This window comes from Meleagris gallopavo, chromosome 5, assembly GCF_905368555.1.
Source record: "Meleagris gallopavo chromosome 5, MGAL_WU_HG_1.1, whole genome shotgun sequence".
Taxonomy (NCBI): Eukaryota; Metazoa; Chordata; class Aves; order Galliformes; family Phasianidae; genus Meleagris; species Meleagris gallopavo.
The window spans coordinates 22873220-22892764 of record NC_139408.1 but is presented as its reverse complement, the minus strand read 5'-3'; the positions used below and the strand labels follow the sequence as shown (position 1 = coordinate 22892764).

The window sequence follows — 19545 nt, the reverse complement described above, 5'->3', positions numbered from 1 at the left end:
GGCTGTACACATTCCCAAGCCTGATCTGTCCCACATTCCAGTGCTGCAGACAGCTCCATCACCACCTTTATCTCATGGGCTTACCATCTCAGCACTATCCCAGCATGTCTCCTTTTCTACCTCTCGCCCTCATAAGAACTTCATACTTCATAAGAACATCCCACTAAGACAGGAACTCTACTGTCAAGGGAACCTAAAAAGTTTTCATATCTTCTTTTAAAGCATTACTAAAGTAATACTTTCCCTACTATGGCAATTAAATTCTGCTCAGCGTTCTTATTCACTTTTAAAACTTCTATGTTTTATACTACCTAATTAACAACTTTTTCTGCCATCAGATTTCATATAATTATTCCACTTGGATCTCCTGACATGGTTTTTCTGTTCCTCTGCCAGATCAAGTCTTTGGCTCTCATTTCAAAATGCCTATCTTTGCTTCTGTTGGTATCTGTGCTCCTGTATCCCCTTCCCATCTTCTCATGGTTTACCTTAGTATTAAATCTCCTTCCTCATCCTTATTTCCCCATTTACTGGCTTTTGTTAATATTCTTTGCCAACTCCTACTCCCAAAAATACTCTATCCTAGTTCTAAGAAGCGACTGGAATGAAAAACTTTCAGAAGCTTTTCCCATTAAACCAAAGCTGAAGGAAATTTAATTACAAAGCTATGCTATTTTAATATTGGACCTTATCTATCCCACTAGAATTATCACATCCCTGATCCTTATCAGATGTCTAATTTAGACTACAAACCCTTCAGGCAAATGTAGCTTCTTCCTCCATGTAACACAGAGCAGCAGCACTTACACCAATCCTGAAGGTAAGACAAATACCTCAGAAATGCAAACAACTTGATTTTGCCAAGACCAGCTCCACTCCGTGCACTGGGACTTGGGAATGACAAGGGAAGTTAGAAGTACTCACTCTTTGAAAATTACAAAGGCAAGTATAGCTCCCTGCAAAAAAAAAAAAAAAAGGAAAAAAAGGAAAAAAAAGAAAGAAAGAAAAAAAGAAAGAATGCCTGACATTGTCTCCGATGAGAGGAGCAGGGTATAGACTGTACTGAAAAGGCTTTTCCGTGGTACCTCGAGTCACTTCCCGCCTTGAGTCCCAAAGCCATCACTTATCCCCTTCAGAACAGCAGGAGAGTCATTTCTTTTTTCTTCCCTCTCCAGAAGAAGTACAGAAGAAATAAACCTCGAATGATAAATTATGCACCACCTTTGTGTGGCTGCCTCTTGGCCAGACGGGAAATTTTTCTCCCAAAGCCTTTTGTTTCCAGCTTTGATCCCAGCGTTGGATCGTTCCGTTCAGCACTCCTTCAGCATGGAGGTGCAGGGAGTGCCGCCACAGGCCAAGTTCAAGAAGACTGCGAGTCACAGGCAGGTCTTCCATTAGCCATATCCCCTCCCCCTTCCAAACTGGAACCGTCCTTGAGGTTGAAAAGATCCCATTAAACATTTTCCAGAGGGCCTTACAGAGGATACATTATTTTGATGGATGCTGGGACTAAAGGAGGAGGATTTCTAAGTACAGTGAAATAATGGAGTTTGTTCTAATGGGTTTAAGAGATGCCCAGGGGCACCAAGTAAGTTCCTTCTCTGCAAATCAAAAACACAGAAGACCAGAAAATGGAGCCGAACAACTAACCGCCAGGAAACAGGGAAATCAGGCTCTATTTAGCTGCTGCTCTTGGTTACAGCCAACTTCAGGCTGCTTGGAAAAACAGCACACACACACATCACTGGCACAAACTTTACAGGGGAAAACAAAGAGACAACAGGGGTCAAACTGGGGGTGGCAAGCAGGAGAAGGACGCAAGGCTGGGTCCCCACCCCCTACCAGAGAGTCGGATCAATTATCCCTGAATACTAACAAGATTTCTGATTAAAGAACTGCTGCTATGCAATAGAAACAGAAAGCTCCAGCAGGCGGGAGGGGCTGTCAGGCACTAACAAAGAGACACAGAAGAGTCTGCCCTGCCGGGCACATGGAGGAAGTCACCATGCCGGTAGCCAGGAGAGGGGGCTCCTCCACCCAAAGTCACCACTACCTCCGCATCTCACTGCTGGCCAACATCATTGTGGAAATGGAACTTCACTGGGACGCTATGGAGCAGAGACCCAGGCATTACAACACACATTTGCTTTCAGGCAAATGTTGGAAGCTCTGCTAGACGCTTTGCTGGACAACAAATCTTGAAACACACTCATCCCCACACTCCAGGGAAGTGAATTCCATTCCCATCCTAACCGGTTCAGAGGACGGAGCTGGTGCTACGTGCATATCATCGTGACTTCAGGAAGTTGCTATCGACATATGACAGCTCGAGACAAGAGCCTACACTGTCTTTGGTCATACATTTTTCAGTAAAACTGCAGTTTGCAGTATGAACATTAAATACACATACAATATTATCTGTTAATCTTAAATGTTGGTGGACCTGCTGACTGGTGGTTACATGCAGAAAAATCTAATGACCTCAGAAGAACCTCATGAAAAACAGAAGCTTCTGTTATTACTTTCCACAACCCAAAGTTGTGCTAGCATGCCTCTAGCAGGATCCTTAAATGTAACTCATAGCATCAGAATCAGGCTTCTGACTGCCCTATCTTACTCAATCCTTTCATTTATTTGATATAAAGAATTTTGGTCAGTTTTCAGCTTCCACAGTTCAGCAAGGCCACAACGTCCAGTTGCGCAAACTCTTAGGAAAACCTATTTTCCTGCCTTTGCATAGTGAGTGTCCTTTTGTCTGGGCTCAAAGCAGTTGAGGGAATTCTGCTCCTCACAGCAACACTGACTGCAGCTCAAGAGTCTCTCAGACTAAGTACACAAGACGGAACACTTCAACACTTAACAGGCAGAGTCAAAAAAAAGCGACTGGAAAGCTGAAAAACCTGAACATAAACTCACCCACAGGAGGACAGCAGCCAAATACTCCCAAGGTAACAGTCTCAGAGCAACCAGATACACAGAAAGAATAACCACAAGCCTTTGGTTTACAAGTCCCTGGATCCATAGTTACTGTTTTTATCTTCAGTACAAAGAGATGGAAATCTACAGGAAAGATTCAAGAAGCATTACAGTGCCCAGTCTTCATGCAGCACAGACAACAAAATCCTACAAAGGAGCACGGCCTAACGTAACAGCCATGTCAAAGAACCGCAGGCATTAAGATCCAAAAGCAAGAGCTGAACCATCAAGCTCATTAGGTTAATAGATGACAATTACAATTAGCGTTCTCTACTGTGATCTGTGTGAAATACAGACAACCAGTAAATACCGCATGCCAATCAATGGAATGGGTTTGCTGCATGCCAGAGCTTCATCTCTGGATGTTAGATCAGGTGGAGCCAGGCATTCCCAAAGGATGATGGTCAGCTTAACTCTGTGTGTGTATATACCACCTCGTTATGTGAAACCTGCTGAGAGAACATCACAAATAACTACGTTGGAAATAACAGAGAACTAAAGAAATGAATTGTCCGCTTTTAGGGTATGCATCTTTTGACAACACTTCACTTGTAATTCACTTTTTCTGATGGAGAGTGAAGAAAATTTCTGCTGTTTTAAGAATTTTTTGGTCATCAGAAAGGGAATACAATTATTAAAAATGAGAAATAGACAAAAATCCCAATTAGCACAGGAATTCTATTAAGGTGGAGGACATGCATGTACTGAATGCATTTTTAAAACCTTGACTGGTTTTCAAGAAAACATCTCTTTATCAACTTTTACAACTGTTATGAAGCATATATTCTCTTGTGTTCAATGGTAAGTTGCATTCTAGGGTAAATGGAGTTGGCCTTGGGCAAGACAATTTCCACTTCATTTCCCCATTTACAAAACAAGAATAATATTTGCCTATTTCACAAGAGCAAAGGAAAATTGAAGCAAATTGAAAAGTTGATAGCAAAGGCTATCAAATGGCAGATCATTTTCATAGAACAAATTTTTAAATTATTTGTTAATGTTAATTTCACCAGAATCACAGGGCTTTTAGAAGTCGAAGTATAATCGCTTCTATTTCTTTTCTGAGTTAACACACATCAAGTACTGCTTTCAGGTTTGAACTACAAACAGCTGGATAATCTTCCTACACAACCACATTTCATTTTGTAACTTCAACAAACATATTGTAGAGGAACATCTCCAATTTTTCTGAAATTTCTGCCCACAAGAACAGAAAAGCCCTCCTCAAGATTCACAAGATGCTCTGCAAATGCAAATGTTTTATGTAAATAACAGCCTATTATTTGGTTGCTGCATATGATTCCATATGAGAACACAGGAAGTGATTCTCTCTTGCAAAAAGCAGTGCTAAAGTACAGAACTAAAAGCATTTGAACAAGAAGATAAAAGAATGTTTCTATCTACACTAAATAAATGAAATGATAATGTTGTCTTCACACTGAAAAGGATTGCGCCTTACGGTTTTCTACCACGGCTACCTTGTTTTAGTCATGTGGAATTGTTTCAAATCAACAACAAGTAGCAATAAAAAGAAAAACCCATACATATCCATAGAAAAACCCAACAATTTTCAGTGCAGCCTATTACTGCACTACACTCTGACAAAATGGTCAAGATAAATTCCATGATCATCATGAGATGAGAATATCATCCAACCTGATCATCAGCAAACTCAAGTACTCTCAGAATAACCAGGAAACAGAGTTATTACCAGCTCTAAGCAGACACAAGGAATACAAGCATTTTGCATTTGGCTTAGAGCTGCAGAATCAGAAGTGGTGCCAAGCACAGGTAGAGGAGATCTTAACTCCCACGCAAACTATACTTCTACAGAGGCATCGCATTAAGTCTGTGACTTGAATGCGTAGTCAAGATGTTCAGGGGGGTGAATTGTTCCGATATTATTCTTCTGGCAGAGCTCCAGGAGCTAGAACATCGAGAACATCACCTAGACAGGTTCTGTGACATTCTGCACCTCTGCTCACACAGAGCATCAAACCTTCTAGCCCTCCTTCGTAACGATGCACCAGCAAAGTACGCCATTACCTCTCTCTCTCTAACCCCATTTTTACCCATGAGACGCTTTTCCAAGTGCTCACAATACTTGCAGACCTGCTTTTTGTTCTGGCACAGATTTTTCCACTAACAGACGATCAAAGTTCAGTCTTGCAGATTTGTTTGCTCTACCTGCACCTTCAGAGGTACAGCAGAAAATGACCGAGTACATTTCCTGTAATTTACCTGTTTGGCATTGTGAATTCTGTGCCTGTAGGATGCTTTATGACAGTTAAGCTGTACACTGACCTCACAGGCACTTCTACAGAATGATGGAAATAAACCTATGCAGATGCCAGCAGGTGGGAACTAGGAGCAGCAACTTGCCGCGAGGCCTGCATCTTCTCTGCCATCTCTATCCTGACACCTCCTTATCTTTTTCTTACATTCAAAGGAAAAAAACATCGTTCAGGAATCATGCCCTTACTGCTCAAGATTTCTTACCAGAATGGAAAAAGATGCTCTGTTCTGGAAGAAGTCAGTGCATCCAACCTTAGATGCACGTTCACTTGGTAAGACGACAGGGGAAAGGGCAGTGATGGGAGAACTACTTGAAAGGGAGACAAAGTGCCATAAAAAGTGTCCTGAAGACATCAAGGCACAACCACCCAAAGCAAACCTGCACTTCACAAACAGACATCCCCCACATGGCTGTTAACAGCCCAGACACATTAACTAGGAGCACCTGGGTAACAGCCAAAATAAAACACATCCAGATCTGCATCCATGTGCAAGACTTGCACTTTAGATCCTTCTCACTCCAGACTGCAGTTAAGTATCTATGTGGCACTTAGGAACTTAAGAGCACTTCTGTTTCCAAAAAGCTGGTTTTCTGATAAACGGGACTGCACTCAGCCTCTCCAAGCTGGTTATGCACCTTCATCAAAACTGCCTGCAATTAGGTCTCTTGTTGGAAGAGAAATAACATTACTTGAAAGCCAAACCCCATGAGATTGTGCCACAGAGGCAATACTTGTAGAACGATGGAGGTCAGCAGCACTACTGCAAACGCTTCCTGTAATTTCAGAGAAGCATAAGAGGAAAAGGATGGGTGAAATTATACAGCAGCTGCTAGAGGAGAGAGGGGAGGAAAGTGAGGTACACAGTTCCCCTCCCCCCAAAGCCTCCCAACTCCGTATAAGCAGTTCCAAGGAGCGTTCAGATGCTTTCTCCATCGGGAGCACTTGTAAAATAAAACGCTAGCGCGCAAGAGGAAGCAATTGCTTTCCAGTTGGTAGGGCAGCCATAAAGATAAGTTTTCACCGACGAGACTTCACGAAACTGCCGCTCCGCTCGCTAGGAGCGCGGCCGATCCCTCCCCCGGCCCCGCCGCCTCTATTTTTGGTGCGCTCCAGCCCCGGCCGCGCCGCGCCGAGCGCAGCGGGAGCGCTCTCGGTGCCGGCCGAGGCAGGTAGCCCGGGGCGCCGCCGCGGAGCCGGGCTGCGCCTTTAAGGGGCCCGGCGTGGCGGGTGCGCGGCCGCATTCCTGCTGCGGAGCGGCGGCTGTCCCGACACGCCGGGCACGGCAGCCTCCGAGGCAACCTGTGCGCCCGCCCCGGCCCGGCACGCCGCTCGCCCCACGGGAACAAAGCCCGCGCCCGACACCGCCGAACTTCCGCGGGGAGCAGCGGCCGCGTGGGCGGCGGTACCCTCCGACTCCGCCCGGCCGGGGCAGCGCCGCGCCCGGGGACCCCCGTCCGGGCCGCCGCGCCGCCGGCTTCACGCGAGGCAGGGGAAGGCGAGCGGTCCCGCGTCCGGCGGCGGGACGGGGCAGGACAAAGCGCGGCGCCGGGCAGGGCTGCGGGGCGCGGGCAGGTGAGCGGCGCGAGGCGCTCCCGCGCGGGCGAGGCTCCCCGCGCCCAGGCGGGCGGGAGGCGCCGCGGCAGCCGCTTACCTCTGGCGCGGAGCAGCGCTCCCAGCAGCAGCAACAGCAGCCGCGGAGGCGCGGGCGAGAGGCAGCCCCCGCCGCGCCGCCTCATGGTGGCAGCGCCCCGGTCCCGCGCCCGGACCGCCCGCAACCGCGTCCCGGGCTCCTCCTGCGCGCTACGCCCCGGTCCCGCGTCCCGGGCGCCGCCGCCCGCCCGCTCTCTCGCTCGCTCCCTCCGCAGCCGCGGCGGCTCCGGGGTTGGGGGCTCGCTCCCCGCTCCGCCCGGCTCAGGCCCGGCCCCGGAGGAGGAGCCCCGCCGGAGCAGCCCCCGCCCCGCTCCCCCCCGGCGCCCGGGCGCTTCGCAAACTTTCCGCGCGGCGCGGGCGGCCTCGAGGCGGTGGCTGCGCTGCGAACCCTACGCCTTTCGCCGCCCCCGGGGTCGGCCCCTGCGGCGGGTCCCGCTCCCGGCAGCGCCGCCCGCCTCTCGCACGGCGATGGCTTCCCGACCTGCGCTACCGCATCGAAGACAGAACCCCCTCTACCTGTCCCAGCCCCTTTTGCCACACGCCCCTCCGAAACTGAGAGCCTTCGAGCATCTCGTTCCCGAATTCTGTGCCCGATCGCACATGCTGCTATCTCCGAGAGTGATTTTACCTGCCGTTTATAGCAGATCTTCTGATGAAGACTTTTCTTTTATAGCTGCGATGTCTGAGGACAGCTGACGGTATAGGAATCTCTGCTACCCCCAGAAAGGGCTCGGCTCAGAGCCTACGTGAGTAGAAATTAACACTTCAACGATCCTCTTACATGCCTGCTGGTTTCTGTGTTACGTTTAGAAGCAGACGGGCTCTCCCTGGATGTTAAAGGCAGCTTTATGATCTTCTGTGGTAGGATTTGACATTTTAATACACGGAGTTGGCAATGTGAGAAACCTTTGTTGAGTAATTAATCTCAGTTGCTTACAAAGTATTAATTTGGATGGATGGCTGATTCAGATACTCCAAACTCTGGACCACAGGGGAAGATGGGAACTTTGTCAAATTGACACCAAGGGGCAGCGTTAGGAACGGTCTCATTTAAAGCCTTCACAAAGATGAATCCAGAGGAAACTACAATTATTCCTCTCCTTTAAAGAATCACAAGAGCAAGTAAACAGCACAGCATGTGATGGAGACATTTCTGCCGCTCCTGTTAATTAAGTGTAAAATAGTGAAGACAAAGGATATTTTTTAAAATGTCAACAGAAAATTAAAGCGACAGCTCATTCTTAGTGAGCTCAATCTAAAGAAAAAAATAATAATCCAAAACAGCTTTGGTGGGAAGAACTCCCGGGAACAGGAACACCATAAGAAGCAAACCAAGCATAAATTCACAATATACAGCCCCAAATCAGAGGGCAGGTCAGAGTGGAAGTCTTTCTTTTTTATATGCTGAATCACTGCTTCAAGATGGGAACAGACCCATCCTGTGTAGTGAGTGTGATGGTACCTCCACTGTGGAGCTGAATCCTGCATATTTGATAGATAAAATGTACAAGATTGCCCAAGAGTAACAACTGGAAAAGATCGCTAAGAGCAAACGATTAGATGGAAAATTAAAAAGCCTCTCTACACTAACACTGACTTGGATACAATGACACACCAAGCCACCAAAAGTGTAAGCAATTAAACTAGGAGAAACAGCTCCAAGATGATTGAATTGGAAAGTCTGGGTACAGAAGGGTGAAGTTAAAGGTGATAAAATGCTACCACCACTCTGCAGGGCAGTGGTTGACGGGCCAGCATGCCAAACCCCTACACTACTGCATCCTCCTAAAAATCCGGGGCAATACAGCCAACATTCAAATAAAGCTGTGGTCTCTGCTGAGGCTGGATCCTGAGGTGATATATAAATCAGAGAAGCTCTGCTGACTTCAGGCTCACAGAAACTTAGGAGACGTTCAAAAACTAACGTACTGCAAGTGATAAACTGCAGACACGGGGCCCAGAACTTCCTGATAATTATATATTTAGCCCATGGAACAGTTTTCAGTAGTTGAGAGGAGTGTTTTCTCAAGTTTGAAACAAAAGCCTCTTGAAAAATATTGTCATAAACACAAGCAAGTTTAGAAAGGTTGCTAAATACTGCTAGTAAGATTGAACTCAGTGCTTAGAACGTGCATCTTTAAGCCAGATAGGTTCTAGAAAGACACTGTAGGTATCAGTATGCATTTTAACCCATGCACAAGGTGTGTATTTGCTTTTACCCACAGCTATGAGGAACATTACATAACTTGTAATAACATATAGATCACTGATAAGTGATATATACCATAAGTATTGTAATAAAAAATGAGAAATAAGTAATTAAAGTATAATTAATGATTAATTGATATGACAATACACTTAAATAAAACAGGCATTATAAAGTCAACAGGGAGAAGGTTATCATCATCATAATCATGTCACAATTTCCACTCTAAAAAATTACAAAATTAAATAAATTGACTGAAATAAGTTCACTCTGAAAATGATGGTAACTTATGTTATTTCACAGTAGTGGTTTTTAAAAGCAACTCTGTCAGGAAAGCAGAACTAATACTGGAAGAAGAAAAAAGGAATCAGGTAGGATTATTAGAGAAAATATACTTTAACTATTTTTAAACCACAAAGGCTAGAATAAGAAGTAGAAAAAGAGAAAAATGTGATGGGTACTTTTGCTTTTACCTTTCAAAGTCCTTCAAACCTTTCCCCCAGGGGTCAGTACTGAGGCCCACCTTGTTTAATACCTTTATAGATGAAGGGATTGAGCGTACCCTCAGTAAGTCTGCAGATATCACCAAGCTGGGAGGCAGTGTCGATCTGCCTGAGGGTAGGGAGCTATGAGATATGGTTTAGTAGCTTAGTGGGTAGTAATGCTGATAAGAGGATGGTTGGACTGGATGATCTTGTAGGTCATTTCCAACCTTGTGATTCCATGATTCAAATGCCTTTCCTTGGGAAGATGTTTCTCCACAGCTCAAGTTCCCTAGAAGAAACCTTTTAGAAAAAAGTTTCCTAGCAAAAACTTTCATTGTAGCTTAGTTAAGTTCACAAAGGCTAGCAAAAATCATGTCTTTTAAGATTTATTTAAGATATTTAAGATAATATGAATTAATTTAATAGGAGCAAAATGCCAGACTAGGCTCCTTTTCATAAGTATTGTTAAGTACTGGTAAGCAGTAGGCAATGGACCCAGTAAATGCTGTCCAGCTCTTGACAGTGTCTTACAATACATTTTCATGTATTCATATTTTAAATAAAACTAGCAAAAGGCTTGGAGGCATTTGGTAGAAGAAAACCATAGTGGTCATCAGTGGTTACTTACTAAAATTCCAAGGTACTTCAAGGCTTGTCTTAAGCCCTGTTTTGTTCTGTATGTTCACTGACTACTTAAGCAATGCAAAGTTTATACTTGAAAATCCATACTAACAACACCTGATAATCTCAAAACAATGGCTGTGGGGATGCAAACACTAGGAAGGATGAGATCAGATATTTCAAATGCTATCAACATTTGGACAGGCTGTCCAAAAATTAACAAGGAAAAAACAGTAATGAGAAACATTAAATATTATTCTGAAACAGTCAACATAAAATATGAATTCCTGACAGAGGAGAAATACAGCAAAAACACATATTAAGACTATATGTTTAACAAACAATATAAATCAACAGTGCAATGCTGCTGCCAAAAGTGCATTTCATTCTGGAATGTACTAAAAGGTGTGTCTAGCAAAACAATTTGTTTCATTTCTAAACTTTGCAGGATATGAAGCCTCAAGTGTTCAGCCAAGACCAGACACCTTCAAATTCTAAACAGAGATGAAGAAAAACAAGAAAATAACAACAAGAAGTTTATAAAACAAACCCTATGAGAAAAAGCTGAAGGAATTAGATTAGCCTAGTCAAGAAAATAAAAGCTCCAAGTAGATACAGTTTTCTGATACATAAAAGCTCATTACAGAGATGTTGATCAGCTATCCTCTGTGGTTCCTGTAGAATGGCATAAAAGAGTCAACTTGATTTGTGACAAGAAATACCTAAAAGATTTTGCTAATCAGCATTCCAACTAAGCAGCTCTAAACACTAGAACTGACTGTCTAGGGGCACTGTGGAATCTATTCTGCTGAAATTGTTTAAGAACAAAATTTGATAAGCTTGTGGGTACTAGCCTTGATGTAACTAAGTCTTGATGCAGTACAGACTGGACCAGGTGATCTTTTGTGACATCTTACAAACCTCCAATTCAACAACGGATATAATTCTGAAAAGGGAAAGTTCATTACAAACCCTGCATTTTTGTTGTTCAAATTCTGCATTAGTGAGCTTTCTTAACTAACCAGAAAATCCAGGAAAAAAGCAAGTGGTTTCCTACAGAGCTCTGGGTTCAACACAAAATCGCAGGTTTGATGTCATCATATTACGAGATTTTTCTAATTACTCTTCTAATTTCTATCATTATTCTCCTGCTATATTATCCACGTCAGTTCCCTTTTCAATATCACAACTGAACCAAAGAGGCTGTCGCTTGGAATGCCAGTTCAGCCAAAACTAAAGACCCTACCCATATATAGAAAGATGCACATAGACTGTTGGGCCTCAGAATTCACTACTCAAATTTTGATTTTCCAAAGAGGTGAGAGGCCCACAGCTTTCACAGCTGGTGACCTAGTTTGTAAATGATGGTCTCTGTGTTAAATACATTAAATGAAATTTTAGCATTGATTTATGTTTTATGCTATGCTAACACTTTCCCTTGTCACCTTCCCTAAAGTTTTCTAAGCAGTGACACCACTACTTTGAACTCAAATGCACTCTTCGATGTCATCAATATTCAAGTCCTGTCAGTACTGTCCTTTACATTGTTTCTCAAGTTAAAGCCCACTCATTCTTGAGAAAACAGTAATCCATGTGTTGCCTTCTGCTGTGTTACCATGATTGTTTTCATTTATAACACAATAAATGAAAGGTTAACAATTCAGAGCTTGTGTTACTTCATTTTCTTCCCCTTTTGTTCATTTGCTGCCTTATAAACAGTAACATCTTGATTTATTTGAAGGAAATCTGTGATCATCTCACAGACCACAATTCTACTTTATGGTACATAGCAACAAAACTAAGGAAGATTACATTAAATGCCTACACTTAAAAGCTGAGATATGAAGAATCCTACAAAAGTGGCTTTGTACAGTAATGATCAAAGTAAAGATTCATCTGAGAACCCATTTATATATCTATTGCCAGGGGTAAGGAGGGGAGACAACAACAAAACAAGTAATTTGACTCTCTAGCTAGGGAGAAAAAAAAAAACAACAAACTAAACCTTTCCTCGTGTTTTCTGATAGGAACTCTTCCTGGGTGTCCTGCAAGCTGGTTCTGCTCTCTCTTGCCAGTTCCCTTACATCTTGTATGTAAAAATAATGCAAATATACCTTCTTCTACTCCTGATTGGACTCCTCCCTGCAGTGAAATGGCAATTACCCAGGTCTTGCACAATACCTGCTTTACAAAGGTAGCCTATGGCCTAGCCTTAGGAAGAGCACAGTTTAATACCTTGACTGGCACAGGAAGGAAGAAAAAAAAAAAAAAAGGAAGAGAATAAGGAAGATCATAAAAGGAAAATGTTCTGTTGAAAGCTACCAGCAGAAGAATTCAGTTTGAAGACTAACAACTTTTCTTCTCCAAACACTTTCAAAACAGATAAGCAAAAAGTTGTACCTCCTAAATTAATTTTTGCAGGCGTTGAGAAGCATTTTCCGAAGAATTGAGGACCTGTGCCTTTCTTTGATGCTCTTAATGTGGTTTGTAATCAATAGTTTCTATGTTCAGGTAAAAAGTTTGTGGTGGAACTCAATCACACAACTAGAAAGAAAGGTGACCTTATGCTCAGAATATCTGATAGGCTGACTTTTCCTTCAAAAAAAAAAAAAAAAAAAAAAAAAAAAAAAAAAAAAAAAAGCATATCTGAATTGGGCCTGCAAGAAAAACAAGGAGTCATAGGAACAGATGTGAAAAACACAAACATATCCCTTTCGGCTCATAAATGTTTCTTGTTTACAGTATCCCAGCCACTATGGAGATGAGTGACATGTAAAAATGCAGACAGACAGATAAAGAATGTTTTCTTCCTTGAAGATGATTCAGTTCTTTTGCTTCATTGGCACGATGGGTTAGGCAAGTACCGCCAGCATGCACAAGCCTTGAGTCTTCCTGATAAGAGATGTCAACCATCTGCTTTCCTATCAGGTGGCTGAATCAGAGACGCCTCTTAACACCTCTCCCTCTCTCATATTACCTCTTGATAGGTGTGAATCAGGGAACAAATTAATTGCTTCTTACCTACACCAAGTGAGACCTGAATAAAGGCATAGATGGCAGCAAGATCCAAAGTTGCACACACCACATGAGTCTGAGATCAGCCACTCAAACATCTACACACACACCTCCAACATCCCTCCTAGTCATATACGCTTGTGCTCATGTCATTGCAGTTTTAGCATACTTAAGTGTTACGTTTTTAATCCTGTTAAACTAAGAGTAATATTCTGAGAATTCAAGGTAATGTGGGGTTGTGTCTTGCATTTCCATTTGTGCTTCAGTCTAGGTCAGAAGAGTTGATAGAAGCTTAATCAAGGACAAGCATAAACCAAGCTTTTAATTCACAGCGTAAAGTTTTAAGAGAGACTGCAAGTTTCTGCTTCATGCAACTTAGAACATACTGAGTGTGCTTAGTAAATACCAGAAATGTATCCAGTTACAGAGTTTGAGGGAAACTAATCCATACCTAAACTTCATCATTGTTCAGGAAGAACTCTACCCTCATTAACAATATGTAAACTTTAATGTATAAAGAATTAGAATGTTAAGGACAGCTTCTTACTATCTTCCACATTACACAGGTCACTCTGAAAGTAATACCTCCTATTCATTTACATGGACACCATAAAGAGCACAATAACACTATCTAATGGAGTCAATTCTCAGCTATAAAACACCATTTTTTTGACATGGTCAATACTATTAGCTATGAATTTTCATCAGCAATGAACAAGAACCTGCACACCACGCTTACAAATATCCAAATGGCTGTCTGGAACTCCACTTTATCTTTCATGTCACTATGGCCACTGCTGAAAGACACCACCCACCACCTCACTGTGCTCACATTCTCTGTTTGGTCTCTGCAAAATGAAAGAGCACTGTGTACACTTGCAGCTTGAAAAGCAGATGGCATCCTAGGCTCCATCAGAAGAGAGGTGGCCAGCAGGGACAGGGAGGTGATTGTCCCCCTCTATTCTGCTCTTGTGTGGCCCCATCTGGAGTACTGTGTTCAGGTCTGGAGCCCCCAGTACAAGAAAGACAGAGAGCTGTTGGAGCCAGAGGAGAGCCACGAAGATGATCAAGGGACTGGAGCACCTCCCCTACAAAAACAGGCTGAAGGAGCTGGGCTTGTTCAGCCTGGAGAAAAGAAGGCTGTGAGGTGACCTCATTGCAGCCTTTCAGTACCTAAAGGGAGACTATAAAGAGGAGGGGAGTCAACTCTTTGAAAGGGTAGATAACAGCAGGACAAGGGGAAATGATTTTAAGTTGAGGGAGGGAAGATTTAGGTTGGATGTCAAGTGGAAGTTCTTTACAGAGAGAGTGGTGAGGTGCTGGAACAGGCTGCCCAGACAGGTTGTGGATGCCCCGTCCCTGGAGGTGTTCAAGGCCAGGTTGGATGGGGCCCTGGGCAGCCTGGTCTAGTACTGAATGTGGAGGTTGGTGGCCCTGCATGTGGGAAGGGAGTTGGAGATTCACGATCCTTAAGGTCCCTTCCAACCCAGGCCATTCTGTGATTCTGTCTCCATAAACATTCAGTGTGTGCCATTCTTTTTTCCCCCATGTGGATGAATTCAGTGACACACCTTTGCTTCATATGCACTTCCATGTCTGAAGCCATTCTGTCAGATTGTCCCTCTGCTGCCAGCTGTCACACAGCACCAACATGTAATGGGATGTTGGTGGGAAGGTTCAGCCCCTACTGCCGTACCACCATCATCCACCTCTGATGTTGTGGGCCAATATAATTTAATAGAAGGCACTACTTTCAATATGGCCCTCACACTATCAGTTTCAAATGGGGAATGACGACTTAAATTTTCTGCTTTCGAAACTAACATGATTAAGTCAGCAAATCAAAAGAGAATTTTAAGTACATAAACCTTAATATCTTAATTTGCTCTTTCAGTCTCCTCTAGCTTATTTTTCCCTCCTCAGTAAGTGATTTACATACAACCCTTTCCATCTCAATATCTCTTTTTAAATTCTCCAACCACTGTGATCTTCTGGTCTCTGACTTCTCTTCTAGTGACTCCACAAAGATGTCACTCCTGAAAACACCCCAAGTATTATGTGGCAGAAGGGAAACAACATTCTCCACCCTGTCTTCTTGTACTACTTTGTGAATAACTGGCATGTCACTGTGTGCTTTCAATTAAAATCCTTCTTCAGCTCTCACAAAGCTGAGATATTCTGTAGCGGCCTCTCACAACAATCCTAATAAGTACTCAGGATCTCTCATATATCTAATAAGCAGAAATCAGGATTGTTTTGCAAGAATTTCACAATTTTAATGAATCTGTAGATTCCTCTTCCTTCTGTTTTTTTTCCCCCTTGTTCATCATTTGCTTCTCCCTGTAGATTTTGTAAGATAGAATATTTCCAGACTGTTTTGAATGTGCTAAGTCTCTGTGCTGCACACAGGAATTTATGTCCCTCTCCCATATGAGCTGGCCGGTACAGCTGTCAGAGATACTGCTTGCTTCTAGAACTGAAGCAAACAGTTCACTCCCACGCAGACCTGCCCATTTTCTTGCACACATACACAGAGCTTCATTTACTTCTTTTATCACACAGACACCTGGTCTAATCAACAACACAGTCCAGATGCCCCAGTTTGCAAGGAACATTCGATGAATAAAAAGAATGAAAATTGCAGGCTTTCTTGAGTTACCCCCCAGGATGAGCTAAGCCTTGGCTGTCAGAAATGTTTCCCATGCCAGAATTTCATAGAGATATTTATTTTTACCAGGCATATTGGACCTTTTTTTTTTTTTGTTTGGCATGAGAGATCCTACAAACTCTGCCAGAAATGGCTGTTTTTCTTCTCTGCATCATTAGTGAGGCGGCATTCCAGCTTAGAAGGGTCACTCACTTGGTACTTAAGTATTTTTAAAGATGTCCTTTCCTTCTTGAAGAGATAATGGGAACAAAAGCTGAAGGAGAGTCTGTCTCCAGATTGACATTACGAAAACACAGCAAAAACAGATTTGCTTGCTAACACTGAGCTCAAAAACAACCAGAGTTCGGTCAATGTATTTACTAGACATTGCAACTGTAGCATATGACTTACAACTACCCTTGATTTTAAAATGAAGATTCAGCCTCAATAAGTCACAGAGCCTGTCACAGTCACGTTCCCTCCTCACACGCAGGTCACCTACAATTTAGAATTACTCCCATGACTAAGGAGTAGAATAATGTTTCTTATTTTTTTCCCCTCTTTAAGAACTTATATTTCGAATGTAATGATCTGTGAATTCAAGTCTTATCCTCAGGTAAACATGAAGTTTATCAACATGTAGACTTCAAAATTAGATCAGATCTGTAGTTTCTTTCCTTTTGTTCATCATTTAAAAGGGCAATATAAAATCTCTGCAATCCAAATTGCAATGTAGGTAAGCAATAGTAAAGAAGAAATTAATTATGATTGTACAATATTCACAGTATGGTTTCCTGCATGCTTATGACACCTAACCAGTTAATTAAGTGTATACTCGACTTTAGAGTTCCAGATACAAGTGCCAAATTAAAGTCCATTAATGGTACAAATGATGGCTACTTGAGAGAGCTGCTGCTGTCATCAAGTCCTATCATTAGCTGGGAAATACTCTTGTTTCCAAACTTCATTCTGTGGCAGATGTTAGCAGAGAGAAACTTCATGAATCTCATTTCTCTAACATTGTTTCTTAAGGTCAACAGGCTTAAGTCCCATCTGTTTGCCTATGTTTTACCCACAGAAATAAATTAGTATTAATACTGCATTATTAGAGAAAAAATGATTGCTTTAATTGTTACGCTAAGCCTTTGGTTTGCTGCTTGCGAATGAGGTAACAGTTCAGTTTGGGAAGGCTCGGATCAAGATAAACATGGGGAGTACTGCAGCTTTTTCTGTAAATGTCTCAAGGAATCAACAATATGAAAATACAGATTTCCTCATAATTTCACTGTAACTTTGGCTGACCTTCTAATTTAAGATAACCATATTCTTAGCATGTGCTTAGAGAGTTTGATCACAGTTCATGAACACAATTACTAAATCAAAAATTTATTGGAGGTTTTCATGGTTTTGCAAGTGACTCATAAATGAATCATCAGCTGTGGCACCATTGACTTTTAAAATGTCTTGCATAATAGAACACTAATTCACAGCATTTCCAATTAATTACATGGAGAATAGCATGTGAAGTTTTTATTCCCCACTCATTCAGTTCACTCTTCACAAGACTTCTTTGCTATGATGCTTAAGATAATAGATCATCAACAAAAATTGACACTTGTTTGTTTTCACCCAGTATCTGATTTGTTTTCCAGGTGTTCTTGGATAAACGTTTTGTTATCCCACTAGTAATTTTGCTAATGTACCCATTTTGTTAATCTATGGACAAATGCATCAGAGGCCTCAAAAAATACAAAGCATCACCAAATACCCAAATGCTAATTCCTGGGCAATATAAGTACTTAGCTAGTTCTTAAAATAGGACTTAAAATATGGACACGAAGATAAGCAAAAAAGGCTAGAGAGTTTTCTAGTGTTTCTTGTAAACTCGCTTACGTGCATAGAAATCAGATGTGGGACAAGACTGAAGACTCCTCTCAGCCTAGTTCTTCACATGTTGCAGTTGTAAACCTTAAAGCAATAGTCTCCAACTGCCTCCTTCAGAAAAAAAAAAAAGGGAAAGTTAAGTTTTCTGCCTCCAATACTTCTAGGCTTTAATGTAATTACTTTAGCAATAATTGTTGTAATTCTAAGCAAATATTTCATCCCCAGAAAAGAAATTAATAAAAGCCAGACAAAATGACTCAGTTTGTTTAAAATGGGGTATATCCTCTGGAATTTGTTGCTTGATATCTAGTCCTGTTTATTATTCTATGCAATATCCTCTCTGACAGAGGGGATGTTTCTCAGGAGAACTTTGGCTAATAAAAATATTTCAGATCAACTTTGATAGCACCATTTAGAATAATGAACATAAAACCAGAAAGAATTAAGCTACACAATTAATATAGTGGGCTCAAAGTGTATGGGAATGGAAGAGAATAGAAACGCAATCTAAACTACATTGCTGAGGAACACCCACAAAGCTGATACAGGAAGGATTTTTCCAGTCCACACATCAAAATTTAACAAAGAAATTATAGCATTAAAGAAAAAATTGAACTATACCACTGGTTATTTTTCAAACCTGTGGTCACAAAGACTCATATAATTACACTAGCCCAGTTTACCTAAAGGTACGATTTCTGACATCCTACTTAAAGCAGACTTTGAGGGAAGCTAAGCTAAATAAAATCCAATGCTGGTAGACAAAACTTAGCAAATTTAGTTTAAAAATGTAAATTAAAAGATTCCAGGGTGAATGATAATGTTGAGAATCTACTCCATATGCTTGCCCTGAAGTGAGAACCATACTCCTGATCATCTCCCAGTGGGCTGCTGACAGAGAAAACTGCTGTTTTCCACTACCATTCTCTCAGAAGGGTCTGAAAGAACATTAAAACCCTGTTAAAGGATTCCTCTTCCCAGAGCAGCTATTAAGCAGATGCTTTCCACTGATCCAGAAAAGCCTTCTCTGTTTAAAAGAGCGTTTTATTAAAAGGCAATACTAGAACTCTTGAGTTCTAAGATTAATATGAGGAAACAAACTTATCATCCACAGCCAAACTGGCAGCTTTTCTCCCTTTTCAGGTCACAAGTGTGAGAGACCAGGTAAGCCTTACAGCTGATCTGTTACGTCACCTAATCCTGACTCTAGCAAGACCAGAAAGGAATTACAGTAAACAGGGAAGTCTATAAAAGGCTTCAGAAATGACACCTTGTGTTTACGTAGTTTTCTTTGAGCTATTCATATTCAGGTGCTGTTGCTACTGAAACTTATTACTACCACAAATGGGTTTAGAGTCCAGAAGAATTCCCTAAACTGGTTTAAAGGAAATAATGAAGTCCACTCCACAGAGACCAAAGCGTAACAAAAAAAAAATAAAATAAAATAATAATAATAATAAAAGAAAATCCCAGGAAAAAAAAAAAAAAAAAAAAAGAGAAATATTATGGTGTATTATTTAAAACCAGACTTCAAAAGCCTCTTGTAAATGAGCGCTCCAGATAATAATCAAGACAAAATTGCTTTTTACAGAAATGGCTTAAGCAACAATAAAGAAACAGTGCACAATTTGTAGAATGGTCCCTACCAGCTCAAGAGATTGGCAGTATAAAAAAAGACTTCTAGATTTGGCTTTTCAGTATCAGTGAAACTTCCTGGCTGATGGTTAGAGACTTCTCACGAAAACAGAGATTTTGACATTAGTT

At 41.9% G+C, this 19545-nt stretch overlaps 1 protein-coding gene and 1 long non-coding RNA gene across 2 annotated transcripts in view; one reads left to right on the top strand and one right to left on the bottom strand.

Annotated features, from left to right (window-relative positions):
* Positions 1-7209, bottom strand: part of LRP4 (LDL receptor related protein 4) — a 79675-nt gene extending 72466 nt beyond the window's left edge. Inside the window, exon 1 of the mRNA XM_085224710.1 lies at positions 6925-7209. Within this exon, the coding sequence (XP_085080836.1) occupies positions 6925-7009 (85 nt within the window). The 5' untranslated portion in view covers positions 7010-7209. The remainder of the gene's footprint in view (positions 1-6924) is intronic.
* On the top strand, positions 6365-11898 carry LOC116216665 (uncharacterized). The gene is made up of 3 exons (XR_014883485.1): positions 6365-6845; positions 7597-7669; positions 10684-11898. It is a non-coding gene; the product is annotated as an uncharacterized LOC116216665 (long non-coding RNA).
* The last annotated feature ends 7647 nt before the right edge of the window (positions 11899-19545 follow it).